Source organism: Apiotrichum porosum, assembly GCF_003942205.1.
Source record: "Apiotrichum porosum strain DSM 27194 chromosome Unknown scaffold_20, whole genome shotgun sequence".
Lineage (NCBI taxonomy): Eukaryota > Fungi > Basidiomycota > Tremellomycetes > Trichosporonales > Trichosporonaceae > Apiotrichum > Apiotrichum porosum.
In genome coordinates, this window is record NW_021167127.1 from 199,021 (window position 1) to 225,227 (window position 26,207).

The following is a 26,207-nucleotide window of genomic DNA, read 5'->3' on the forward strand; positions in this document are numbered from 1 at the left end:
GCATTTTGGCATGCAGTATTGGCACAGCGAATAGCACAGAGCGCCCCAGCTTCGAGAGCGACAGACTGTGTGGCAGTGCGGAAGCAAAATGGTCCGCTGATCGTCCAACCCCCCGATCTACATCTGCACAAACTTCTACAGCCACTCCTACTCATCTCCAGTTGCAAAAGGACTCCCGGATGCACAGGATAGCAAAAGATATGACCACTGACAGGATCGAACTGCCGACCTCCGCATGAACTAGTAACCAAGACTGGGTATTAGTACGATGCTCTAACCAGCTGAGCTAAGCGGCCAATCACAAAGGTATTTTCTCGACCTTGATTTCATAGTCCACTATTAGCCCACGGAAGGTTGGGTGCTACGTTGGTGACTCGTCTGAAGCGTCTGTTATGTCTGGGCGTTGTTGGAATGGTAAGGAAGAGTTGAGGCGAAGGTGGGGACCTGGGAGTGGCGAGTGCCACTTGTGGACTGTCGTCGGGGCGATGGTGTCGACTGCTTTATGTGAGACTAAGTGGCCAGCAACCGACAGTACACTCCCAAAGCCTCTAATCTGCCCCACTGCCGTGGTATGGTCTAGCATCCCTTCCTTTCCCGTCCCTTCACCTATCCCTCGATAGCGGCGATACCCTCCGCGTTCAACGCCAAGGTAGCCTCGTTGAACTGCTTGTCCCCGCGCGGCAAGTCCATGACCGTCCGCCACAGCTCCGCAACCTGGACCGTGACCTCGCCATCCGTCTCGAGGGCAAGGACATGCCCACCGGCCTGTCGATCGTCGTCTATAAAGTGCATGTGGACACCCGCGACGGCCACACCTTGGAGGAACTGGGGCGATCGGAACCCCACGACGGTGCCCCTGAGCGGACCGATGACGAGCTCGTTCTGGCGGCTGGCGACGTCCCTGAGGCCCTCGCCGGGAAAACACTGGCCGGCGGCGGTACGCACTGTGATGGAGCGAAAGGCGCCGTCGAGGCGGAACGCAATGTGCGTGTTGCGAGCGTCGGGGACAAGTCGGGCGAGGACGGGCTCCACCCCGTCCTTGGCCTGGATCGGGGCCGTGGTCGTAACCGAGGGGGCAAACTTGGTCACCATGGCAAACGGCGTCACGCTCGTCTTGTGGTACCCCTCCGAGTCGGGCTGTCCCGGTGCTGGAACGACGGTCCCGTCATGCCTCATCTGGTATGCCTCGCCGTCGACCACGATGAGCTCGCCCGTCATGTTTCGAAAGGTGCCCAGGCCGTGGTCGCCCTCTTCAAGCAACGACGAGAGGGGGAGGCCGTCCGAGGCGACGCCGTCCATGAGTGCTGACACGACTGAGAATTGGTATAGCTCGTTTGGTGGTGGACACATGATGCTACGCTATGATGGAGAGTGGGCGGATGAGCAAAAGCGCGCGGCGCTGTAAACCGGAAGTGGAGAGGACGACGCGGAACGTGGATGTGGTTGAACAACGCCCGCGGGCTAATAGCGGGCAGGCGAGGCGGGTCAGTCGGGTTTCGTGGCTGATTTATTAGTCGCCGAGATTAGCCTTCTCCCAATACGCTTCGCCGTTTGCACTTGCAACTGTTCTGTGGTCAAGGGATGACAAGGATCCATGGAAGAAGAAGGAAAGCCACGACCAAGAAAGTAAACAGGCACTCAATTCATTCTAACGTGGAAACGGGGACACAGCTCTTGGAGGACCGCCAGGTCGGTCTATTGTCTACAGGGTTTCAAGGAACCCTCAGGCGCTGTCGTTGTTGTAGATAACCTGCTGGTTCTCCCAGCTCCCACCCTGGCACTGATAAACCTGGAGCTGAGAGCCGTCGCCAAAGTTGCCGTCCTGGACGTCGACACAGAGGTCACTGTTGGCAAGCTTGAGCCTCTGCATGTTGGGGTCGTACGTCCACCACTGCTGAGGAAGAACAGTGTTCTGGCAGGTGTGAACCATGACCTTGGAGTTGTTACCAGGGTTCTCGCCAGCGTCGAGGCAGAAGCCCGTGCCGGCAAGGCGCACAAACCCCTGCGTGTTCTCGCCGGGAACTTGCCACTGCTGAGCAGGCGAGCTGTTGCTCTGGTAACTGGAATGATTGTTAGAAAGGAACAGTGCTGGTAAATACGACACTTACACCTGGACAGGAGTGCCGTCGGCCTGGTTGTTGTTCTGGACGTCGATGCAGTAGATGTTGCCCGGCTGGTCCTTGAGGTTGAGAGCGCCGGAAGCCGATGCGACGCCACAAAGCGAGGCGACTACGGCGGTAAGAGCAAGGGTCTTGGAGAACATTGTCAATGTAGTTGTGGGGTTGGCGCTGGTGTGCAGTGACTTTAAGGAGGTGTCGTGCTGTGAGACGAAGAGTTGTTGTGTTGATGGTGGTTTAAACCAGATACCTGTCACCTTTTATGCTTTTTCGATGACAATCTGGAAACTTGTCTAGCTACTGGAACCACTGACTGCAGCCGGGAACGACGGATACACCGCTAAATGAGACACTGCCTCGGACGCACAGCAGTGTGCAAGTGCTAAAGCATCGAGTTGACAGCCACCGAAATGGACATGGGAGCTTGTTGTTGTCACGCGTAGAGCATCGCACCGAACATCAAATTCGTACTCGTCGGTGACACTGTGCAGCCGTATCTGGACGGCGGCAAACTGGACGTCAAGCACGAGCGGTGTGGTCTCTGTGAGAAAGAGGGCAATAACCTTACGATTGACAGCGTCGTGCCAGGATTGCGCTGGAGTGGGTCTTCCCGGCGGACCATCCTGTCGCGAGAAAGCGAATGCGGTGTCAACTGACTTCACCGCCGTCACAGCTGATGCACAGCAGAAGTGAGAAACCAGGTCGGGAGTAAGGTACCAGTAGGCAGCTGGCGCTTGTTGGCACCGCTGTCCAAGTCCGTTGTTGGCGGCAGCACGACCGAGATGGTGCCTGTAACTGCTGGTCGTTTATCGTTGCCAGGCAGCCTGTGTTGGCTCTTTCCCGACGGCAGCTCGCATCTACACGCAGTGTCCCGTGGCGGTGATACGCTCACATATCCATCACTATGACGGAAGTACTGCAGCATAGGCTCCTACATGCGATAATGTGGTTCAAGTGCACTGCGCAAGAGAAAGCATTCGTGGCAGGGAATGTCTTGGACAAGGTACGATACCATATACATTGTGCTACCGCATGTGAATGAGAGACAAAGCCTGAGGTATGTACAGTACAATGCCGAGCTTGGGAGTTGTCCCAGGAAACTTAGTCGCCGCCCCTGGCAGGCCAGTACGTGGGGCCGACGACCTTGGGCGTCCACTTCTGCTGGTCGTTGTTCGCAAAGCAAGTGAAGACTTGCATGCTGGTGCCGTCCTCGTAGATGCTAACGACGGGAACGTCAACGCAAAGGTTCTTGTCGGCGACCTGAAGGGTGTCGCCCTGGACCTTGAACTGCTGCTGAGGAAGACCAGAGTAGCAGTCCCAGATGCGCAGCTGGCTCTGGTCGCCTGGGTTATCGCCGGCATCCAGACAGAAGGGTGTGCCCTTAAGCTCGATAGGGCCAATGCCGCTGGTGATCGACTTGGTCCAGATCTGGTTGGTGTTTCCGTCGATGCAGTCCCAGCTATCTAGAGTCAGTGTCTGTACTCGGCAGTTGAGATGCAAAACTCACAGCTGAACCGGCGTGCCGTTCTCCAGAGCACCGTCCTTGACGTCAAGGCACTTGAGGGAGCCATCAGGAGCAGTGATCTGCCACTGGACAGGCTGGACACCAGACGCGCCAACGTTTTCACGAATGGTAGGCCTGGCCATGGCCGAGGTGGCGGCTACGGCGGCGAGAATGGCAAAGTTGATAAACATGGTATCGGGATGTGGTTGAGGGTGAAAATAGATGATGAAGCTCGGTCTGGGTTGAAGATGCTGACAACTGAGGCTACAGTCCCTTCCTTATATGCCTTCTTGCCTGGGCTTGTTCACGAGACATGCACCGTGTCCACCAAAGACGCATACTGTACACGGCACGCACTGCCACTTTGACTGGTCTGGCCAAATAAGCACAGTTCTGGACAGCATACAGCGGTTCTGGCCACAGTCAACAGCCTGCCTCCGTATCACACGCAGGGGTTGCTTGTTTTGACAGAGGAGGTTACAGAAGTCGCCCGCTGGAAACCGCGAAAAACAAGGGGAAATGCAGTGTCCGATGGCTGTGATTGATGCAACTTGTGCCTGCCACTCTCTGCTGCACGATCGCGAATGAAGTCAGTCGTATGTACATCATGTCAGCTGTGCACTGGCGCACTGGACTGTATTTCCATTCACGCGTTAAACGACTGTGGGGTAAGTACAGTACATGCGCAATCGATTGGGGAACCAGCAACTTGGCTGTTTCGCCCAAACCCTTTCCTCCGCATAACTTATCCGCATGACTTAACTGGCACTTTCAGCAACAAAATCCACGCCGTTGAGCGTATCGTTCAAACCGCGTAGCAATGTCAGCTCTATGACAGTTCTGAGGTCTCCTCCAAGATGGTTGTAGGGTTACAATTGTCGCTGTGGTGGAGGGCGGGTCATGTCCGCCGTTGACATCTCGAGTGGCTCCGTGCGTAGATGGCCTCCCAGGTGGAAAACACGATGGCGTGAATCCATCCACACTGGTGCAAGCTACGAGTTCGTTACCCACAGGCCGACATAATTACGACGCACTGGCTGCGTGTTGACATCTCGCCGGACCCGTGGCGCCGTGAAGCGTGGATCCCTCGTTGTACGATTCTCTACATCCAACAACAGAGGACCTTTTGCCGGTTTGACTACTGCATGCCTGCCCAGCAGCAGCATGTCTAGGGAGGTGCTTTACAAGCCATTTACCATTGTCCTGTCACTGTCAGCGCTCAGCAAGCTTATCAAGGCCATTGCGAGCGAACACACTTCCCATCCAGGGATGCGGTGGCCGCCGCCTCGGGCTTCGCCGAAGTGCGTCATATGGAACCCACATGGACAACTACCACCCCGGCGCTTAAAGAAACGCGCGGCCTGCCATATCGCGCGATTGCTCATCCCCACTCTCTCTCTCTCTCTCTTTGGGTTTACACACTGCAACAGGAAACGACCAAACTATGGGTGTGCCAGAGAAGAACGTCCTGCCTGTGAGCGAACAGGCAGCCCCTCCGCCGCCTCCTTCGAGGAAGTGGAGGAAGGCCGCTGTTGCGCTGCTCGCCGTCCTGGTGACAACGGCAGTGGTCAAGACTGCCCACTCGTTCTGCCCCAGGTCGAACGGCTCGCATGGCCACGGCTACGGCCACTTTGGGGCCAAGAACAAGGAGATCGGTGGTTGTATCCAGGTCCAGGACCAGAGCCTCCCCCAATCGTTCAACGTCACGTCGCTCGCCGACCACAAGGACCGGATCGTCACTTGGCTGTCGGACGCCGTCAAGATCCCCACCGAGATCTTTGATGTGATGGGACCGATTGGCGAGGACCCTCGCTGGGAGGTGTTTTACGAGTTTGCCGACTGTGCGTAAGACAGGAGATACCAAAACAACTGGCTAACGCACTCCAGACCTCGAGAAGTCGTTCCCTCTTGTTCACCAGCACCTCACGCGCACGCGCGTCATGACTCACGCACTCGTCTATGAGTGGCAGGGCTCGGACCCCACCCTCAAGCCCCTCCTCATCACTGGCCACCAGGACGTCGTTCCCGTTCTCCCTGAGACCCGGGACCTCTGGACTCACGATCCCTACGGCGGCGAGTTTGACGGCGAGAAGATCTGGGGCCGCGGTTCGCTCGACGACAAGACTGGTACCATTGGTTCTCTGTGAGTTGATAGATGATCGTTTCTGAAACTGACGTTTTAGCGCCGCCGTGGAGTTGCTCCTCGAGTCGGGCAAGTTCCAACCTGCGCGTACTGTCATTATGGCGTATGGTATTGACGAGGAGACGGGCGGCAAGGTAGTGAGTCTGCTTCAGAGTTCCCTCTAACGTCCCCCACAGGGCGCGTACCATCTTAACGAGTGGATTGAGGCCAAGTACGGCAAGGATTCTATTGCGATGCTCGTCGACGAGGGTTCCGGAGTCAGCGAGGTTCTTGGCCAGACGTTTGCCCTTCCAGCGGTCGCTGAGAAGGGCTACCTCGACGTCGAGGTGCGTGTCGAGACCAAAGGTGGCCACAGCTCCGTCCCGCCCAAGCACACTGGCATTGGTCTCATGTCGCTCGCTCTTGCCGAGCTCGAACGTCACCCACACAAGCCGTATCTCAACCCCGAGTCCCCGCTTGTCGACTTTACGGCCTGCGCCGCGCGTTACTCCCCTCAAACCCCCGAGGACCTCAAGAAGCACGTTGCCAAGGTCACCCGCTCGCTCGAAAAGGGCAAGGTGGACAAGAAGGCGCTCAAGTGGATCGAGAAGTGGTGGACAAACCTCGACCAGTATGGTTTCCTCCCTGGTCTTGGTCGCGCCATGGTGTCCACTACTCAGGCCATTGACATTATCAACGGCGGCGTCAAGATCAATGCCCTCCCCGAGGTCGTGACTGCCGTCGTCAACCACCGTATCAACATTGCCTCGAACGTGGGCGAGCTCCAGGCACGTATGATCAAGGTCCTCGGCCCCGTGGCCAAGAAGTATGGCCTCAACATGGTCGCCTGGGGCAACCAGGTCGACGTGTCCGAGTTCAAGAGCGGCTGCAAGGGCTCCTCCCGCCACGACGACGACGATGATGATGATGACGAGGACAACCATTTCGAGTACGACCTCTCGGCCTCCCCGGTCGGTACCCTCATCCTCGACACTGCCTACAACTCGACTCTGAATCCTGCCCCCATCTCGCCCTTCACTGTCGAGTCGGCCGCCTGGCGCGTCCTCTCGCAGGCCTCCAAGGCCGTGTGGGCCACCCGCCCCGACGCGGATGGCACCGAGCTGTACATGGCCCCGCTCATGTCCACGGGAAACACCGACACGAAGCGCTACTGGGACCTCACCCGCAACATTTACCGCTTCGCATACTTGACTGGCACGATGAACAATGCCCACACCGTCGACGAGTGGTGTGATGCCGACGTCTTCGTGGAGCAGGTCAGGTGGTTTATGAACTTTGTGGTTCTGGCGGACGAGAACAAGGACCTCTGAGTAGATAGGTAGATGGGATCGCCATGAAAGCGTCCAGAACAACTCGTTTGATGCATCTTCAGAATTCACCCCCATCTACCAAAGTCCTCGGCCCAGTTCGCCCCGGCCCATGTTGCTGTGCTGGAGCAAGTCCTGTGCCACCCTCTCCACCAAGCGGCTAGACCATGCACATGTCGGCAAAGGCCGGGGGGTAACGGGCGCCAGAAGGGTCAAACTTGGAGAGAATCGCGTCAATCTCTCCAATCTCCTCCTTTGTGAGAACAATGTTACCGGCGTCGCTGTTCTGCGCGGTGCGTTCTGGGTTGGCCGAGCCTGGGATGGGGATGGTCTACAAATGGTCAGCCAAGGCGCTCCACATGCATCGTCTTGTTACTCACCTCGGGCGAGAGCGAGAGGACCCAGGCGATGGCGAGCTGGGCAGCGTTGATACCCTTTTTGGCGGCAATCTCGTCAAGGACATCGACGAGCTTCAAGTTGTCGTAGAACGCCTGGCCCTGGAAGCGGGGCGAGTGGCTCTGGAGGGATCCTGCCGGAATGTCATCGGGGCTCTTAAACTTGCGCGTGAGGAAGCCGCGGCCCAGAGGCGAGTACGCAAAGATGGGTGTCTTGGTCTCGGTGCTCCACTGGATGACGTCCTGGATGTCCTTGTCGTACGACCAGAGCGACACCTCAATCTCAACGACGGAAATCTTGATTCCCGCAGCAGTGACGGCCTTGAGGGTCTTGGCAGACACCTCGGACGCGCCGAGCGCGGTGAAGAGGCCCTCCTTGCGGAGCTGCTCAACGGCTGAAAGTACTCGGCCGGGTCGACACCGCGAACGATACGAGCCGGAAGGTAGACGTCGATGGGGACGTTTGCGCCCATCTTCTCCTTGATTGTGGCAAGGAGCTTGCGGTTGGCCTCGAGGCTGCAGTGTGAGAATCTCATCATCCCTCGGTGTGTGCGATGAAAGTGGCGCCTCGCCTCACTCACTCGTTTGACGGTGTGCGGGTCGCAACGTCAAGACCTCCCTTGATCACAAGTGTAACCTTGCCAATGTACTCGGGGTGCTTTTTGAAGAAACGGCCCAGGAGCTCAATGTTGTCCCAGCCACCTCCGGGAGAGTGGCCGTAGAACGTGGCAGAGGACCAAGCTGTAGCACCCGCATCGGCGGCAGCCCTCAAGCATGCAAAGGTCGTCTCATCAGGGATACCGTTGGGGACCCAGGTGAGCTGCATCAGGCCAAAGCTGGGGACAGTTAGTTGGCCAGTTGCGGGGGATCGATGGCATGTGGCGATGGAACGTACCCGACACGGCCGACCTGGTTGCCAGCGAGAGAAACGGTAGGGATGGGCATTGGTTGTGGTGGTCTCGAGAGTGTTTGCGTACCTGTGTGTGGATACATTCAGCAACCCACTGCAGTGTGCTCTTTATAACCATTTTGTCTCATAGAGTCGTCCCCCAAGCGAGCCCCCCTCCCAGCTCCACGCCCAGCGGCCAGGAGGCACATTATCGTCCTCATGATGTCACCTTTGCCAGTTGACCAGCCGAGCGCGCCGAGCGGCCGGCGGCCTCGAGACGTCTCTTGGCGCGGGCTATTCTCTGCCCGTCGGTCACCAACACCATCTTTTGCCCATTACTGCAACTACTGGGGATAGGATTCACTCGACACCGGATCACACCCGGCGTTGGACATCACATGGGTACGCTGGACGCGCCGCGCGTCCCCTCGGCTTGTCGGCACGGCACGCGGCATCACTCATATCTCACCAACCACTGACAGACCCAGCAGCGTCCACGCACCAACCACAACAACAGTCGTGGCTGTCTCGCCACCTCAGCCGGCGGTCCAGCTACAACGACGCCGATGTCGAGCGGCTCGTCGCGGCCGGGTACACCACAAAGGCCGCGCGGGCGGCACTGTCGCAGGCAGTCTCGCGAGCCGGGCAGCCCGTAGACATCAAGCTTGCTCTCGAAATAGCGCAGCACGATAGCCACGAAGACGTCGGCCACACTGGATGTCCCGAGTGCGCACGCAACCGTGCGCGTGTAGCGGAGCAACACCGCCAAAGGGAGAAGAAGGGGCTCGCTGCCAGCCGCAAAATCATCGAGTCGCCGAAAGAGCAGGCGATGCGGGACGAGGCCTTGGCCGAACGTCGCGGTCCGCCCAGCAACCCCCAGCAGGAGTGGGAGCGTGCGTGGGACAAGCGGGCGAGCGAGCTTGCTACCGCCAGGAGGCCCCCCGTGGCCATGTATGGGGCCTGAGAGCATGGTGTTTGTGTTGTATGGGAGTGAAGAAGCAGTTCTGGCGGTAAACAGCGTCACTCGACTGGGTATCCCGCCGACGTTGTACTGTACTGGCATTACTGCATTTTCAGTGGTGCGGTGTATCCAATGTCAAAAGGCCATTCACTTGTGGTCGACGACATTGTATTTTGCAACGAGGTCCAGGTCGTTCTCGCTGTTGCAGGATCACAACATGGGGGACGAGACAATCACGCTATCGCTGGTCAGGAATGATCAGGAAGAGCGCGTTTGGTGTGTCTCGGCTACCATTTGTGTAGCGGCCCAGATGGGCGGCGCGCAGATAGCCGACACTGGACGCCATGTAGCCTACGAGTGAGCACGAATGTTGCTGCCCACCATCCACCCTCTTGCCAGTGTTCATGCCCAGTCTTCGCCGTGCAGGCAGACACTTGAACTGGCACCCATCCCGCACATACACCAGCCGCGCTACAATGTCCGCCCACAAGGCGTCGCCGTCGGCGCCAACATCACCAGAGGTACCCCGCCCCAGCTCAAGGTGAGCACGCCTCCCGTCCAGTCCACGGCCCTCTTTGTCCCACTCGGTGCTCACCACATACAGCGTCATGATCCTCTCACCGGTCAACCAGCTCCTCCTCCTGCATCGCGTACGCACATCCAGGGCATTTGCATCGGCGCACGTCTTCCCCGGCGGCGCGCTCTCGGAATACCACGAGCGTGTGCCCCCTGTCGACGCGCCGGACAGACATCGAGACAGCGAGACGTACCGCCTTGCGGCTGTGCGCGAGGCCTTTGAAGAGAGCGGGATCCTCCTTGCGCGCAGGAAGGGCGAGGCTGGTTCCAGCCTGCTCGCGCTAGCCCCCGATGTAAAGGAGGCAGGACGCAAGGCCATCCACAATGACAAGATCCGCTTTACAGACTGGCTCGACTCTGTCGACGCCGAGCCTGATCTCGGTGAGAGCGAGCGATGGCTCGATGACTCGAGCTTTGCGTGTTCTGACGTACGCGCTCGCTCACACACTCGCAGATGGCTTGGTCCCCTTTACGCGCTGGATCACGCCTCCGTCCTCTCCCCGGCGGTTCAGCGTGCAGATGTACGTGTACATGCTGCCGCTCGACGCGGCGCCGTCGACATACGACGCGGCGCACGACGGCGGGCTGGAACACACCTCGGCCGAGTGGGACAATGTGTCCGTGTGGGCCGAGCGAGCGCGTACGGGCGACATGATCGCGTACGAGCCCCAAGTGTTCCTCCTGGCCATGCTCGCCCGCTACCTCACAGGTCCGGGCGACTACGCTGCCCAGCGCGCGGCGCTGCTCGAGTTCATCTACCAGATGCCCACCGGCACGTCGTCGCATCCCACAGCACGGATCAGCTGGGCAGACAAGGTCATGGGCCCATACTACCTTCCCATCAGCAGACAGGACGGCCGCATGGCGCTCGCGCTCGAGGAGCCAGGACCAGAACTCGAGGGCTCGGACCGTGGAGGCGACTATGATCGGGTAGTCCTCGTCAACAACGGGGACGGGGGTCCAAGACACTCAGAGGTGCGATGGAGGGATGAGGTGCTAGCAGAGGATGATAGTGACAGAGTGGGTAAGCTATAATCAATGCAACGCGGACGCTTTATCACGAGTACAACAGCAGCAGGTATGACATGACGGACAACATGTACAAAGGAGGCTACATGGCATGGCGTATACAGTCCGAAAGATCGTGCGAAAAGTCGTATGTCATAGCTGCGCCGGAGGTCACTGGGTGTGGGCATGGCAGCAGTGATGTGGTGCCCGTTGCTGGTGGGGCAGGCCTGTCCTAGGTCGAGATCGCGAGCCGAGAGTGTCGAGAGTGTCGCGCAAAGGGTCCATGTTGAGGGTGCCGAGCGTCGAACGAATGGGTTGCCGAGCGTCCTGGTGTCTGTCTGCCGAAAGTCGTCGCCGTGTCGTCCCGTGTCGTCCCTCACGAAGCTTCAGGGAACCAGGCCACAGATATTGTGACAAGTGTGAACCTCCCTAAAGTGTCCAGTGAGATGGGGAACGGGAGTGACAGAGAGGCAGGGGCAGAGTGATGATGGAGGAGGACGCGGGGTGCGTGGGGGGTCGGGTCGTACCAGTGCTGAGCGCGTCCAGTTGTGTGTGTGTCGAGTACCAAATCGAGTCGTCAGGAAGTCCAAAACCGCGCCGCATCCATGTCGAGATTGTCGATGGCAACCAACTGTGAGTCCAGTGTCGTCCAGTGGGGAGTGTCGTCCAGTGGCGAGTGTCGTCCTTCGGCGAGCGCGGGTCAAATGTTGGAGCGATCCAGTAGCGAGGAAGTCGGTAGCGGCGAGCACGTGTATGTTGATATTGTCGAGTAGGTGGCCGTGTCGGCCGAGTCCAAAAGTCGAGTCCAAAGGTCCAGTCGAGTCCAAAGGTCCAGTGGATTCCAAAGGTCCAGTCGATTCCAAAGGTCCAGTCGATTCCAGAGGTCCAGTGTCGAACGCAGCCGTGTGGTGTGTCCAGGAGCCAAAGCCGTGCCGGGTCGAGAGTCGAGGTGTAGAGTGCCGAAGTGGCGTAGAAATGCCGTCGTACCAGTGCAGAGGAAGGACTCCAATCGTCAGTTGCCAAGCGTGAAGACGTCCTGTAAAGTCAAGCGCGAGAGGGCCGATACCAGATGCGAGTCTTGAAGCAGTCGAACATGTCGGTCCTGGTCGAACTTGTCGAGGTCCACGTCCACATGTCTTGAGGTGGCGCACATGTCGTAGTGTCGAAAGGTTGTCGGTCACCCATCCATGTCGAACAATGCACGGGTCGAGGCGGTCGAAAGGGGAGTTGGTCGAGAGGTCGAGAGGTCGAGTTGGTCGAATGAGTCTGGTCGAATGGGTCGAATGGGTCGAGGAGGTCCAGAGGTCGAGGTGGTCGAATGGTCGAGGTCGGGTCCCGGCGAACAGAGTGGCGAAGTGCGAGTCGGTCTGATGGTGAGCTTAGGCGAGTCGAAGGGTGTCCAAGATGTCGACAGTCGAGGTCAAGGTGAGGCGTCCACAGTGACGAGCGGCTCCCCAACAGTAGATTTCCACGGGTGTAACAACTTCAATAAAATGATGTAAAGAAACGCGGTCCAGGCTGAGCACAGTCGCCTGAACCCACCACGGGCTGAAGCCAGTCGCCCGCAGCCGCTTTGGTAATAGTCTGGATAACAATGTGGTGTAGGTGCAGGCGCAGGTGACAGGGTAAATGTGGTAAACGTGATGTGAACGTGATGTGACTGTGCAGCGAGCAGTTACCAGGCTGAACGCAGTCGCCCGGCCACCTCGGGCTGACCACAGTCGCCCGAGAGCCGCCGCCGCCAGTGTTGTGCGTGTGCTAATGCTGTGGGTATACAGAGATTTGCGTGTAGTTGTGTAGTTGGGGGACAGTGTCTCGCGCTCGCCGATAGCTGGTTGGGGGAAGCTGTGAAGAAGGGTTGGAAACAAGTAGGAACGGTTGAACCTTCCTCCAACGGGCGACGCTCCAGGCCAACACAGTCGCCTGAAACTACTCCGAGCTGACCAGTCGCCCGACGCCGCCACCTGGTGGACTTGTTGAGGGGTAGACAACAACATTGTGGGAACAGTTTACGGCTTTCCTCACGGGAGACTCCAGGACCGAGCACAGTCGCCTGGAACTACCTCGAGCCGAAGTCAATCGCTCGAGACCGCCTCACCGCGGACATGTTGGGATTGGGGGTTGAGGTTGGGGTGGGTGCGTGGGTGGGTATATGGATACGGTGACCCAGTGAGGGCACCGTCTCGGCTACCAAGGCTGAGCCAGTCGCCACGGCCGGTCTAGGAGTGCGGGAGTTGAAAGGTAAAAGGGAACAGCCTAGAGACGTGGTGGAGGGTGTACAGTGGTGGTGGGGTGTTGGTGGAACAGAGTCACGCCGAACACATGCTTGGGAGAAAGGAGAGGAGAATGGGGATGGGTAGTCGTACAGCTATGTGGCCTGTGCGTGGGAGAACGAGGGGAGGGGAGGTCGTCTGTGTGAGTCTGTGCGTGTATATGCGTGTATGTGTGGTGATGGGTTTGTGCGCGGGGGGTGATCCTTCAGAAGCGAAGGGGGAGCATGGGAACCGATGGGAAGCATGCGAGAGTCTGGGAAGAATGCGAGAATGCGAGAACAGCGAGGCGGACAAACATGTGAACAACAAGGGGGAAGTGGGAATGGAGGGATTGAATGCGAGGCCAGCGATGGGGACAAGGTGAGGATGACGGAGAACATGAATCTGGGAACAACGAGGCTGAGCTGTTTCTTGCGAGAAAGGGGGATGCGTGATGGTGCCAAAGGAACGGATGCTTCCAAAGGGACGTGATCATGCTGGGCGCAGGGTGGCGAATGATGTGATGTCGACAGTGAATAGGAACGCGGTGGTGAGGAGGACTGTGTGGTACGGTGCAGCTTGATGTGTAACGTGCCCATGCGGTGTGGATATGCAGAGTTTGACGACGTAGTGTCCTTGAATAATGCAGTAGATGGGATATAGAGAGTGTGTGTGTTTCTGTTTCAAATAAAATGCTTGTAGTCATGGTCGTGCCCATCGAGGGGTTGACGCCATCGTCCAGCACAACGGCCGGGTCGAGCACCGCCCAGCGTGAACCGGGCAAGTCTCTTGGTCTTGGGGGCCAGGGCATGCTTCCTCCCCTATGGTATGGGAAGGGCACGACACTGTCCCAGCGCGCCAGCACCCGACCACACACACCCGAGAGTGTATGAATGAGTCAGGCTGAAATGCGGGTGGCAAACGGACCAGCTCGGTGGCCCGAGGGCGTCCGTCTCGCCACCGACACCCAGTGCTGAGCGCTACCCCGCGACATGCGGGCGGCCGTTGTGTTGAGACGACGGCCGAGGAGGGGGAGGGGGGTGGTAGAAGGGGATGTGGTCGGAGGATGGGATGGGGGATGAGAGAGTGGATGAAAGGAAGGAGAATTGATGGGCCATGAAGGTTTATATAGACGCTCGTGTGACAACTTTGGGCGCCAGGCGGGGTCTTTTTTTCGTAGGGTGGCAAAATCGGGTCTTCTGCCCTTCTCGTTTGTTCGAGTCGGCTCTCTGTACCCGACGACTCCCTCGCGGCCTGTATACATGCATACACACACACGCGCACGTCCGCTGCGCTCTACAATGTTCTGTAAGCGCTGGGGCGCTGGCGGTGCTACTTCTGCCAGAACCACCGGCACGGACCACCATTTGCCCCGGCGTCTAATAATCACCGCGCCTACTCGCTTTTTTGCTCTTCATCTTCTCCTTGTGGAACCGCTTCTTGACCAGCTCGCCCGCCTTGAGCATCTGCACCCGCTCTTTCTGTTCCTCGCTCGTCTGGCCCCTAATCAACCCACGGCCAGACTTGACAATGGCGGCGTGCATGTTCTCCAGCGCCTTGCGTAGGTTTTGCGGCGCCGACCGGGTCTCCTGGGATGTGAAGAGGAGGTTGGGCGCGTGGTAGTAGGACTGTTAAAACGAGAACAGAGAGTCAGTGGGGGCACACCGTTTGCAAAGTACTCTGCTCGACCCACCGACTGTAGCAAAGCGGGCACGACGAACCGTGGCAGCCAGTCGCCCTTGGCCTTGTGAATGTCCATGTGGACGACGGCCTTGGAGTTTGTCTTGTTGACATGCTGACCCCCCGCACCACTTGACCGCGCGTACGAGGCGACATATGACGTCTTGGGAACGTCATCGACCGTAAACTCGTCGAGCCACTCGCGGGCGGCAATGTGGTCCTCGTCCTTGTCCAACGCGGGAATGTTGAGGAGCGAGTCGGGAGCGCGACCGTGTGACGAGGGCGAGGACGTAAACTGACGTTGTCGCAAATGGGTGAATGGTAGCAGGCGTGAGCTGCTTGCTGCGCATGTGCGCTGGGGGAGCAGGAGCAGGGCCATATGTGTGAGGTGTTTGCGATGGAGATGATGAAAGTTGACGGCAAGGTCATGTTAGCAAATGACAGGACCCACTTTTGTTGTTGGTGGGGTCCCCGCATTGAACAGGCGGGAGACGTTGTGGCGCGCCTGTTGCAAGTAGGCATGGGAATGTCAGCTGCGAGCATGCATGAACACAAAGCGTGTGGCAAGCAGCAAGCCAGCCTGTACGTCTGGGTAGTGTTTGCACGAGCCTGGTGGGCAGCAGCTCGGAGCAGTATTGCGCTGTGCCATTGTCCGACAAACTCACCCGCCGTTCAATGGACCAAAGTAGATCGCTCGCGAGCCATATGCGTGGACGACAAACGACTGTCCCAACGTCTGCGTGTCCCTGCCCAGTATGACTGTACAACTTGGCGCCGCCAGTGCCCGGGCTCTGCATTGATCGTTGGCGGCGGCCTAGCGGCCAGCAGCGGTCCGTCGAGAGTATTTGCGAGACGTATCATTTCACGGTCCGCGCTGTGGAGTGGCGCCACAGGAAAAATTAAACCGATATCATCAGCAAGTAGGTTACTCCCCCCCAACATCCTGCCATCAGCCAGCAAACCACAACCTTGGGGGCCAGATCCGACGGAGCAATCACACAATGTCCATCTGTGGCCCCGTGGGGGGGGGGGGGGAGAGGGACCACCACGACCACGACGGTAGAAATGACTTTGACGGAGAGAAGCGGCGTACGACGGGCGTGTCTGGTGCCATTTCATTGTTCCTGGGCACCACCAGCATCCCTGCCATCATAATGTCCCCTGTGGTCCACCATTGCGTGGGTGCGCGTCATGCACCGAGAGCTGGTGGATGCGATATGCACACCCTGTGCCAAGCAGCAAGCAGCGAGCAGGTAGTTTATCCATCGGCCTCTCCCCAACAACCAACTGACACTCCGCTCCGGCTGCAGCCCACCCGGCCACTGGTCTTAGCGAACACGACTGCGGCCGCAAGCCCTGGAACACCACAGCGCGCAGCCAAGAGGGCGCCAAGCCGTGCTGCAAGTAGCCGGGCGCGTGTGTGTTGGTGTGCGCAAAAAAATGGAGACGCGTTGGAATGCCGTGAGAGGCCCGTTGAGGCCGTTGAGGATGACGGGGTTCATCATACCCCAGGACACTGCACAGCATTGAGGTGGACAGAAATATTTCATCATCATGATTTTTGCAAGTCAGCGACGCGTGCTCGGGATGGGGTTCTTCTGCGCTTTTGTTCAGTCTGCCATGACGAGGTCGACGGGTGTCACCTGTGTGCCTGCGCACTGAGCACCCGAGTAGGGGTCCTCTGGCACGGCATGTAGGAGCGAACGGCGGCCGGCGGGGTGATGACGAGGCAGAGGCCTGGATGGACGCCACAGGCGACTGCCTCGACGAGCTCACCCGCAGCGCGGATCCACATGATTTTCCGGCCGAACAGAGAGAGAGAGAGCGAGAGAGCGAGAAGAGAGACAGAGGCAGAGGCAGAGGCAGAGACGGGTGTATGAGGCTGCGCAAGGAAGCAGGATCATGTGTATTATTTTTTTGAGCCGAGACATGCGCACCGCAGTGTGTAAGACGGGAAGCGCGGTGGCCGTGGAGAGTCGATGTGGACGGTTTGTTTTCGTTTGCAGCCTGCTGCGCCCGCAAAATGCGCATGTGAGAAGACTCTAGACTGGGCAGCAGAAGGATTAAAAAGAACACATTACGACGATATACTGCGTGCACACGAATAGAACGAACGAGAAAAGCACAAGCACAGCAGCACAGTATGACGAGTACAAGCTGTCAGAGAGAGGAGCATTGCACAGGTCGCCCGTCACCGGCTGTGCAAAAAACAGAGGGGCAAAGAGGCGGGGCAAACTGCCCGGGGATCTCGCGGTCTGTCTCTTCTGCGTTGGCACAGCGTCCGCTCTAGAAGCGAGCAGATGGGCCCCTCTCTCACACACATTGCATGCATATGCCATCATTACATTGTATTGCACACGCTAATGGAACCGGGGGGGCCATGCATACGCGACACTGCGGTGAGACCTCTGTCCCCGGCCAAAAGGCTTGGCGGACCCCCTTGCCGCCGCCGCCGCCGCCGCCCGCCGCCCGGCCCTTTGTTGCTCTTGACATGGCCCATCCCCCGTCTCTCTTCATCTCTCTTCATCTCTCTCCATCTCTCTCTCTCTCTTCACCACCACCACCACAGTCACTTGCCCCTTCCCCCCTCTTCACACTCCCATATCCCATCCCATCACCCTTCAGCCCGGCCATTTTGCAAACGACGTCGTCCTCGTCGCATCCAGAGACACCACAGCCCCGAGCGTTCTTCTTTTGGATCTGGGTGCGCAGCGCGCCCGCAGCGACGACCGCGCCGCCTCGTCGTCTCTCACCACCACCACCACTGCCAACACGCTCTTTAAAGCAACACCCAGCGCGCGTTCATCACCCCCCCCCACACCCATCGCCACCGACTTTTCCCCCCTCCCCTTTTCTTCCCAGTGTCATCATGCTCCTCGCCACTCTCCTGGCTCCGGCCCTCGTAGCCTCTGCTGCGCTTGCCGCCCCATCGCCCGCCGCCCCCAGGTCGTATGCCGAGGCCCGCGGCGCCTACCCGGTCACCCTCTCCATGCCTGCGGGACGACAGTACCATTCGGACCCTGCAGTACGCATGGCCTGGATGCGTGACCAGGCCGCCGAGCTGCGTCGCAAGTACAAACAGCACCTCGCCGACGACGAAATCGAGCTGCTGCGCCGACACGACGAGCTTGCCGAACTCCAGCGGCGTAAGCGCGACACGTCTGGCGCAGTGACTCTGACAGACGTCAACGTCGACGCTTCGTACGCGGGCAAGGTCGGCATCGGAACCCCGGCCCAGTACTTTCTCGTCATCATGGACACGGGCTCGTCCGACCTGTGGGTGATGGACAACGACTGCAGCCAGTGTACGGGTATCACTACCTATGACACGACCTCGTCGTCTACACTTTCCGTCTCGACCTCTCCCTTTGAGGTCTCGTACGGCTCGGGAGACGTCGCCGGTCTCCTGGCCGAAGACACAGTGTCCATGGGCGGCTTCTCCGTCACCCAGCAGGCGTTTGGCCTCGTCAACCAGACCGTCACGTCGGGCTCTTCGTCATCGTCCTCGAGCCTCATTGACGCCCCGCTTTCAGGCCTCATGGGCCTGGCGTTTGCGTCCATTGCAAACTCGGGCGCGACGCCTTGGTGGCAGACACTGGCTGAAAACACTTGGTCCGACCCCGAGTTTGGCGTCTTCTTGCAGCGATGGCGCGGCGTCTCGACTGTCCAAGACGTCGAGAGCCAAGGCGGCGAGATTGTCTTTGGCGGACTCAACTCGTCCATGTTCACCGGGTCGATGAACTATATTTCCATCCCGACCGCCAACGAAGACTACTGGCGTATCGCAGTAGAGTCCATCACCATCCAGGGCACCCAGCTGTCGTACGCTTCGTCCACGGCTTCCGCCGCCATCGACACTGGTACCACCTTGATTGGCGCTCCGTCATCCGTCGTCGCCGCCGTCTACGCCAAGATTGCCAACTCGCAGTCGCTCGCCAGCTCGGGCATGAGCGGATACTACGAGTACCCTTGCTCGACCGTCGTCAACTTTTCCCTCGGGTTTGGCGGTAAAGTCTACTCGGTCAGTGACGACGACTTCAACCTCGGACAGACGTACGCGGGATCGAGCATGTGTGTCGGCGCGCTCTTCACCGTGTCCACGTCGTCGCAGTCGCCCATCAACTGGATCGTCGGCGCCAGCTTCCTCAAGAACGTGTACACCTCGTTTAGGTACAACCCCTCTGCGATCGGGTTCGCCCAGCTCGCCACCGACGTCCAGGCTTCGGGCAACATCACTGCCGCCGCCAACGGCACTTCGGTCAGCTCAAAGTCGAGCAGCACGTCGGCCGCGGGTCCCAGGACGTACGCCCCCGCCGCCGTCTCCCTCGGCGGTCTCGTGGTCGCATCCCTCTTCATCTGAGCGATGAGATGCTAGACGCTAGATGCCGACACACCCACCCACCCACGCATTCACGAACAATCTCGATCTCCAAAGCATGTTTTGTCATACACCCCACAACCCCCCTCTTTTGTGCTACACCATACACCATACATGGTACTTTTGCCGCGATACCTCCCCTTCCCGTCTCCCCCCGTAGAGCGAATTTATACAACCCCCCAAGACAACACTGCACCAAGCATTTTCCACCCCGCGCCCCCCACCCCCTCTGCTCGCCGTTTTTCTGTCATGTAGCTTCACTTCCTTAGACTGGGTGGTAGAGCAGCTGCAACAACTGGCGATGGGCTATGAGCAGGACGTGGAATGACCAACCGGCAGCCCAATTGACGTGTCTGAGCCAGACCAAACCACCCAGCTCCCAGCTCCCAGTGTACGCGACATGTCACGTGACCCTTCCGGGCTTTGTTGTTATTGTGGTGGTTGTCTTGTTGCCCAATTGCCCATGTTATTGATGTTATTGACTCGTGTCCATCGTCCACATCCAATGTCGCTCAACCCCGACCCGTCCAACTCCTTATTCCCACGCAAAGAATGGGCCGGAGTCGTCTTCTCCAACCCAGGGCATGCTCAATGCAAAGGCACGCTGGGCAGGCCGTGAGGCCAGTCGCCGTTGGAGTCACGCGTTCGCCACCGGTGACATGGGCACCCTCGACGACGTAGACTTTGCCGTCGCCGTATTCGACGTTGCGTACCGTCTGTACGTCCCTTTCCGAGGCCAAACAACTAAACATTCAGAGCACGCGCGCGCGCTGACACGTGCCGACCCTCTCTCGCCGTACGCGCCCGTTCTTCTGCAGCAAGAACCAGATTCCGGCTCTCATGCTCAGGCTGCAACGCAAGCTCACCACCCCGGACGCGTGGTGCACTCTGACGGACGAGCTCATCTTGCGATCCTATAACATGGTACGTGTTTCCCTTGCTCCCGCGTGTCTTCGTCGTTTGGCCGGCCTTGTCACCCCACCGTTGAACCCCCCACCAGGCGTGCGGCGCTGTATCGGCTCAGTTTCCCGAGTGGGCGCTTCCGAGTCTATCGTTTGTTCGCTCCTTTGCGCGAGGAGCAATGGACTGCGTGTGGCAACCGGGCACCGACTCGTGGGGGTCGTGGGGTGTGTCGCAACGTAGAACGTACGACGAGAGCTACTTTACAGACCGGTACGTGGGCCGTCCAAGATCCCCTGTGCCCGCCGCAAACTCATTCACTCACACCATAAGCTACATGCCCGACCCAGACTCGCTTCCGAACCGTGCCTTTACCGTTGTTAATCACGACCTTGAAGACGACCCCGAAGCAGAGGACAAGAAGTCTACCTTGATCCTAAACCGGTCGCGGCGACATTGTGGAACAGTGGTGCGTGCGGCAGGACACGCCTGGTAGCCACTCCCCAAACCCCGCCAACAGCCGAGTCCCAACCTTCACCAAGTAGCGGAGGCACGCAGCAGGACGCTCACAGCCCCGTCGCCGACCTCTTCGTGCCATACGGCGTCCAGTGGTGATCACGAGGCTACATCCCGAACTGGCGCTCAACACTCGTCTCCGCTTCGCCCACACAGCTTGCCCCATTGATGAATACACCTGTATAAACCTATAAGCTGTTTTGTTTACTCCCTTTCCCTATGTATCATGTCAATCGATACTGTTTACGTGCACGCATCGACCTCTGCTCGCGCAACGAGGTGGAGGTCTGTGTGTGTGTGGTTTAGCGTTCTGGGACCCAAACTCACAGCCGAGGCATGGCCAGGTGTAATGTCGACGCTGTGTCTGGCTGGCTACCTGTACCAGAGAACCGTGGCCATGCAGAAAACGCGTTGGAAAGAAAACATCAGCAGCAAGCAGCATGCACGGTCGAGCAAGAGGCGCAAAAACGGAATTGTGTATACATGTAGATATGGTCCCTCCTCTCAAGATTTCTTCGTACAGTAGTAAAAGTAAAATAGCAGCAGCTGCGGTAAAGATCAAACCCAACCAAATCAAAAAAAGAAAAAAAGAAGAAGAAACACGTTAAACTAGACCATGTCCATGCTGCCCCAGGTATCGCGGCCCACGAGCCGTTGGCCGAGGCGCTTCAGCGTCATCTTCTGCTGGCCAGCCTTGCCCGTGGCCCGCTTGGCCACGGCGAGCGCCTCGGCAGACGGGATCCCCGCCGCGCGCTGCTGCTCGGCCATAAAGTGCTGAAACTTGACGAGACGCTCGTGCTCGTCCGCCTCGGTCGTCGCGTTGGCCGGCTTGACCATCATGGATGTCGGGCGGGGCTTGTACGCGCCGCCCGCGCCCCCGGGCGCGGCGGCGCCGGCGGCCACGAGCGTGACGGTCGAGCTGGCCCAGCCCTTGAACGACGTGCCGGTGGTGGTGGTGGTGATGCCGTCGTCGGACCGCGAGTCCAGGCGTTCGGGAGGCACGGCGAGGACGTCGATTGAGCTCGTGCTCGTGCTCGTCACCAGGCCGCCGTCGCGCTTGCCCACACGGGCCTGTACTGGATACTCGTCAAACGAGGATCGCGGGCGGAGCGCGAGCGTGTTGAGCGAGGCCGTGCGCGTGAGCTTGCCCTGTGGGTGGAGTGCCCGGAGAGCCCGCGACTGCTGGCCCAAGAGGATACCTCCGATCTCGGGGGCGTCGACGGCCGTGTCGTCGACAACGACAGCGACAGAGGGGACGTTGCGTCCGTAATCGGACATGTCCGAGGAGAAGCTCGACGACGACGCGTCGTCGACAAGCTGCTCGTCCTCGGGGAGCGATGGGAGGCACTGTTTAATGGGAGTGCCAGTGAACGATGGGCGGCGCTCTGGCAACACGGGGGTCACTGGCGAGTCGGCGAGGTACGTCGAGTCTCGCGAGTTGCGCGTCGAGTCGGAAGGAGTGCGCGGGCACGTCGAGGTGGCATCCGAGTAGGTCGGGCTGGCCGCACGCAGTGTCTCCGCAGTGAGCGGGGTGATAAGTGCTGGTGGTGTCAAGAGACCGTCCACGGGGCGGATGGGGATCGGCCTTGCTGGGGGAGGGAAAAGGGGTGGCCGTGCGCGCAGACGCGCAGATGCGACAGAGGAGAGCGAGGTGGAACGCGAAAGGGAGTGGGCGCCAGGCGACAGTGTGGACGGGACAGGCCGAATGATGGGAGAAGGAGGGGGAGCGGTGGACATGTCGAGCGCATCGAGAAGCTTGTCCACGTCTGGTCGTGAGCGACCAGCAGACGCAAGCTCGGCCTCGAGACCGGCGACCACATCATCAACAGGGATGGTCAACGACTCGCAGCGGACGCGGGTTTGACGAAAATTGCCAGCCGTGTCGCCGCTGTCGTGGCTCGTAGTCGACGGGGCAGCCTGCGTAGACGCGTCCGGGAGGGACCCATGCGATGCTGGTGGAGGAGTCTGGGTAGCGGAACCTTGGCTACCGTCGTTGGTCATGACGGACCCCGGGCGGCGGTTGTGGTGACGGCTGCTGGAGCCATTCTTGGCCATGTGGATGAGCTGGAGGGCGCGTGCGGCGAGGTTTCGCTCGCCGGCCAGTGTTGCCACCTCGTACACGCCGACTGCGGTGGATGCCTCCAAACGGCTGTGGAGGGCGTGCACGACAAGCTGGTTGAGGCGCTCCATGTTGTACTGCTTGGCCAAGAACAGGAGAGCCGACAGCACGGGCGCGCGCGTCTGGACCAGAGTCGAGAGGTTGTAGGTGTAAAAGTACTGGACCAAAGCCACACAGACGGGGAGGGGCTCGGGAATGTGGAGGCAGTCGGGTGTAAAGCGCGCAGGGCTGAGCGAACCGAGGAAGGCATCGTTACTGTCAAGCGCGGGCATCTCTTTGACAATAGCGGCAGCTCTGGCGATCAAAGCAGCCTGCTGTTCGGCAAACCATGGCCAGCGCTCCATGAGGAGCCTGCGCGAGCACTTTATCCTGCGACCGTCCTCGCACACAATGTCAAAGTCGCACACGAGGTTCTCCTCGAGGATCGTCAAGCCCATGTCCTGGTTACGTTCCGAGAGGATGGCCTTTGGCGGGCGGTAGATGCCGTAGGCCTCGAGCTCGATCACGGCCATGTGGTCGAGGTTGACTGCGCGCTTGCCATAGTCTGCTGCCAAGTCGGACTGCGAGTTGCCAAACACGAGCAGGCGTGCAGTGTCGGTACACAGGACGGCGCGGTTCCAGCTTCCGCTGGAGAGCACTTGTGGCTCAATGTGCTTCCAGACCAGGGTTGTCATGTCCAGAACCCAGATGGAGAATGCGGCCGACGTCGATGCCAGGTACAGGCCACAGAGGATGAAATGGTTGCCGATGATGCCACCGGCGGGGAAGCGGAGTCCTGGCGGTTGGGATGCGCCGGTCATCTTGCCCGACACGTCGGCCATGTTGAATAATGGTGGGGACACAAACTTGTCTGACAGTGTGGGTGTATCTGGCGCGCCATCCAGTGGTGACACAATTTCCAGCTCGCGACGGACTTTGGCAAAGTCATAGTTGGAGTAGCACCAGATGTCGCCACCGCCGCCCTCCTCGTCAACCGAGTAGGACAGTGCGGGGGCGCCTGTCACTGCGTCGGCAGTCGGCATAACGACGCGCTGGGTCGACGACGCGGCAACGCTGCGGTATGCACCCTTGGAATGCAAGCCATGAGATTCTGGCTGCTCCGTCTTGGACGTCCATACCCCGCGCGCAAGGTCGTAAATGTTCATCTCGTAGATCCAGGTGTTGTCGGAACGCTGGCCGCCGCAGATCACCAGCTGTTCCCTAGATACCGAGCTGAGATGGGCGTAACGCGCCTGCGGGACGATGGAGGCGTCTTGCACTGCTGGCGGCAGGCCGGTTGGTGTGCCGAGAGGCGCCTCGGGAGACGGTTGTGGCAGCCATCGTCGTGACTGGCAGTCAAACATCCACACGTCGTTGTGGACGAGGAGCGTGTCGGCGTCGCTCATACCGCCAAAGCACACGAGCTTGTCCTCCCAAACATCCATCGAGTGGAAATAGCGCGCGCCAGGGCCGTTGCCAGCGTTGACGCGCGACCATGTTCGCCGGGCCAGGTCGAACGCCCACATTTCGGCTGTTAACCGGCGAATGGGAACGACTTTGCCGCCAAAGAGAAAGACAGTACTGGGTTGAACGGGGGAGAGGGAGAGTGAGGGGCCCTGTGGTTGACGTTTAGTGACCATGTAGTAGTGTAGTAAACTCACTGTCAGAGGCAGAGGCACCTCGCCTTTTGCGGTCTCGAACCAGCTCGTGAGCTGAGTTCCCTCGGCCATGGTGATGAGGGTAGTGAAAGGAGAAGAGGGAGGGGTTTAGAGAGCGAGAAAGAGAGTCGGGAGAGGAGGAGAAGGAGAGTGATGGGGGACTGGCGTAAACAAAAGTTGACGACGTGCGTGTTGGCAGCCGCACGTCAAGCTCGCGTGAGGGAGTGTGAGTGGGGGGGTTTCGGTGTTGATACACTGGCTGCGCGCGTGTCAGCAACCTTTTAGGCCAGGATGAATGACAGCAGGACGAAGGAGGACAGGCAAAAGGAACTCTAAACGAGGAACGAGCGACGGAGGCCATGACCTATCGACTGGGGTGTGCGCGCACAGGCACCAGCAGGTTGCAATGTCTGCCGCCTGCTTCGCGAAAGGGGACGGTGCGCTGCTGCTGCCAGGTGTTTCGCCTGTTACGCGTCGACGGCGACGCCCACGGGGTCACTGCAAAAGCCAGGACAGGCATAAGGGCTCGCCGGTCGCCAACACTGGGACAGCCGACGCCACCACTGCCCATGAGCCCCCAGCGATAGCGCAAGCCGGGGCCGCCGATTCGAACGGCCCCACCCCGTGGCGTAAGCGTGCACCGACGCCTAGATCGCAGTTTATAGGCGTGGGCGTGCCTTCGTGGTGGTGGTGGTGGTGGTGGTGGTGGTGGTGGGTGGGTCGGTGGGTGCTGTGCTGCACAGTCGGGAGCATGGGCAAGGCATGTCGGTGCCGCACCGGCATGGATCAACAGTCCCGCGACACACTCCCAAACCAACACAGCAGCAGCAACAGGAAGCGGGTGACCCTCCTTTCTCCGTAACGCGCTCGCCAAAACTCACCCAGTATAGAAGTGTCGCTCAAACAACGAGGGGGGCCGGTTGGTGCACGGGCCAGTGCGCGTATCGTAACGTGGGTGGAGGGGCCTCGTAGGGGGGAGAGGGGAGGAGGGAGACGTTAAAGTTGTGTCTTCTGGGTTGGACAACACAGCCGGCGCGGCAGAGGCAGTAGAGTTTACCGGCCGGTAGACGACAGCCTTACGCGAAGTTGGGCTTCTGGCGGCCGGACTAGGAGCGATGACGGCGGACGCGGTCGTCGTCGAGGGTTGGCGCGGTGTGGGCCTGGGCTGCGTCGCACAAATGAAACGTGAGCACGAGGAGGGGGCAGTCAGGTGTTGTCGAGGATATGGAACCTGTGAACCTGGGCAAGGCAGTGTGGTGGATGTCCTGGGTCGGGGCTGTCCGATGCTCCGGTTCCAGGTCACGGCGTGCAGCGACGGTGGGGGTGCGGCTACGCTGCAGCAGAGACGAGGGACGGCGACACAGAGGACGAGGACGGAGACGAGGACGCGATGAGGAGCGTCTGGTGTCTATTGTTCTCTATGCAATGGGGCGAGAGAGCGCACCGAGGTGTACGGTGGGTGGGTCGGGTCGGAGGGGCGCGGGGGGAGAGTTCGAGACGGGGGGAGAATGGATGGAGTGGATGCGCGCACGCCGGGCGGGAGGAGGAGGTGACCCGAACCAGAGGACGCGAGGAGGAGGTCGTGGTGGTGGTCGTGGATGATGAGATGGTGTGTGATGGGTGTAAGAACGAGAAGCACAGACGGATGGATGGGGATGGAGACGCCCGGCTGTGGGCTATGCGGGAAACCTGCAGTGTGCCGCGCCGTAAGGCCGTCGTGGTGGTGCTGCTGGGTGGTGGTGGCTGCTGGCTGCCTGCTGCGTTTTCTCTCTCTGCTCTCTAGCTGCTCTCTTGCTCTCATCGTCTTTGCATGCATTCTTCTCTT

At 59.5% G+C, this 26,207-nt stretch overlaps 12 protein-coding genes and 1 non-coding gene across 13 annotated transcripts; 5 read left to right on the top strand and 8 right to left on the bottom strand.

Moving 5' to 3' along the window:
• Positions 1–201: 201 nt before the first annotated feature.
• EHS24_005266 lies at positions 202–296 on the bottom strand. The gene has a single exon. It is a non-coding gene; the product is annotated as a tRNA-Ile (tRNA).
• A 310-nt stretch (positions 297–606) lies between these two features.
• Positions 607–1,350, bottom strand: EHS24_005267 (uncharacterized protein; the record flags this gene model as incomplete). The annotated part of the gene is made up of 1 exon (XM_028620796.1): positions 607–1,350. The coding sequence occupies one exon, from the start codon at positions 1,348–1,350 to the stop codon at positions 607–609; it is 744 nt and encodes a 247-aa protein (XP_028472012.1).
• A 373-nt stretch (positions 1,351–1,723) lies between these two features.
• On the bottom strand, positions 1,724–2,263 carry EHS24_005268 (uncharacterized protein; the record flags this gene model as incomplete). Its single annotated transcript, XM_028620797.1, has 2 exons — positions 1,724–2,060; positions 2,109–2,263. 2 exons carry the CDS (start codon positions 2,261–2,263, stop codon positions 1,724–1,726), a joined length of 492 nt encoding a protein of 163 aa, XP_028472013.1.
• Positions 2,264–3,218: 955 nt separating this feature from the next.
• Positions 3,219–3,812, bottom strand: EHS24_005269 (uncharacterized protein; the record flags this gene model as incomplete). Its single annotated transcript, XM_028620798.1, has 2 exons — positions 3,219–3,576; positions 3,625–3,812. The coding sequence occupies 2 exons, from the start codon at positions 3,810–3,812 to the stop codon at positions 3,219–3,221; spliced, it is 546 nt and encodes a 181-aa protein (XP_028472014.1).
• Positions 3,813–5,065: 1,253 nt separating this feature from the next.
• On the top strand, positions 5,066–7,074 carry EHS24_005270 (uncharacterized protein; the record flags this gene model as incomplete). Its single annotated transcript, XM_028620799.1, has 4 exons — positions 5,066–5,462; positions 5,509–5,764; positions 5,805–5,901; positions 5,941–7,074. The coding sequence occupies 4 exons, from the start codon at positions 5,066–5,068 to the stop codon at positions 7,072–7,074; spliced, it is 1,884 nt and encodes a 627-aa protein (XP_028472015.1).
• Positions 7,075–7,231: 157 nt separating this feature from the next.
• Positions 7,232–8,411, bottom strand: EHS24_005271 (uncharacterized protein; the record flags this gene model as incomplete). The annotated part of the gene is made up of 5 exons (XM_028620800.1): positions 7,232–7,402; positions 7,452–7,850; positions 7,895–7,982; positions 8,048–8,302; positions 8,362–8,411. The coding sequence occupies 5 exons, from the start codon at positions 8,409–8,411 to the stop codon at positions 7,232–7,234; spliced, it is 963 nt and encodes a 320-aa protein (XP_028472016.1).
• Positions 8,412–8,753: 342 nt separating this feature from the next.
• EHS24_005272 (uncharacterized protein) lies at positions 8,754–9,319 on the top strand (the record flags this gene model as incomplete). The annotated part of the gene is made up of 2 exons (XM_028620801.1): positions 8,754–8,790; positions 8,844–9,319. The coding sequence occupies 2 exons, from the start codon at positions 8,754–8,756 to the stop codon at positions 9,317–9,319; spliced, it is 513 nt and encodes a 170-aa protein (XP_028472017.1).
• Positions 9,320–9,792: 473 nt separating this feature from the next.
• Positions 9,793–10,927, top strand: EHS24_005273 (uncharacterized protein; the record flags this gene model as incomplete). Its single annotated transcript, XM_028620802.1, has 3 exons — positions 9,793–9,857; positions 9,921–10,273; positions 10,347–10,927. 3 exons carry the CDS (start codon positions 9,793–9,795, stop codon positions 10,925–10,927), a joined length of 999 nt encoding a protein of 332 aa, XP_028472018.1.
• Positions 10,928–11,286: 359 nt separating this feature from the next.
• Positions 11,287–13,007, bottom strand: EHS24_005274 (uncharacterized protein; the record flags this gene model as incomplete). The annotated part of the gene is made up of 2 exons (XM_028620803.1): positions 11,287–12,267; positions 12,999–13,007. 2 exons carry the CDS (start codon positions 13,005–13,007, stop codon positions 11,287–11,289), a joined length of 990 nt encoding a protein of 329 aa, XP_028472019.1.
• Positions 13,008–14,531: 1,524 nt separating this feature from the next.
• EHS24_005275 (uncharacterized protein) lies at positions 14,532–15,211 on the bottom strand (the record flags this gene model as incomplete). The annotated part of the gene is made up of 2 exons (XM_028620804.1): positions 14,532–14,780; positions 14,846–15,211. 2 exons carry the CDS (start codon positions 15,209–15,211, stop codon positions 14,532–14,534), a joined length of 615 nt encoding a protein of 204 aa, XP_028472020.1.
• Positions 15,212–17,701: 2,490 nt separating this feature from the next.
• Positions 17,702–19,192, top strand: EHS24_005276 (uncharacterized protein; the record flags this gene model as incomplete). Its single annotated transcript, XM_028620805.1, has 1 exon — positions 17,702–19,192. The coding sequence occupies one exon, from the start codon at positions 17,702–17,704 to the stop codon at positions 19,190–19,192; it is 1,491 nt and encodes a 496-aa protein (XP_028472021.1).
• Positions 19,193–20,447: 1,255 nt separating this feature from the next.
• Positions 20,448–20,795, top strand: EHS24_005277 (uncharacterized protein; the record flags this gene model as incomplete). Its single annotated transcript, XM_028620806.1, has 2 exons — positions 20,448–20,579; positions 20,631–20,795. The coding sequence occupies 2 exons, from the start codon at positions 20,448–20,450 to the stop codon at positions 20,793–20,795; spliced, it is 297 nt and encodes a 98-aa protein (XP_028472022.1).
• A 440-nt stretch (positions 20,796–21,235) lies between these two features.
• On the bottom strand, positions 21,236–24,454 carry EHS24_005278 (uncharacterized protein; the record flags this gene model as incomplete). Its single annotated transcript, XM_028620807.1, has 2 exons — positions 21,236–24,340; positions 24,386–24,454. 2 exons carry the CDS (start codon positions 24,452–24,454, stop codon positions 21,236–21,238), a joined length of 3,174 nt encoding a protein of 1,057 aa, XP_028472023.1.
• Positions 24,455–26,207: the final 1,753 nt, after the last annotated feature.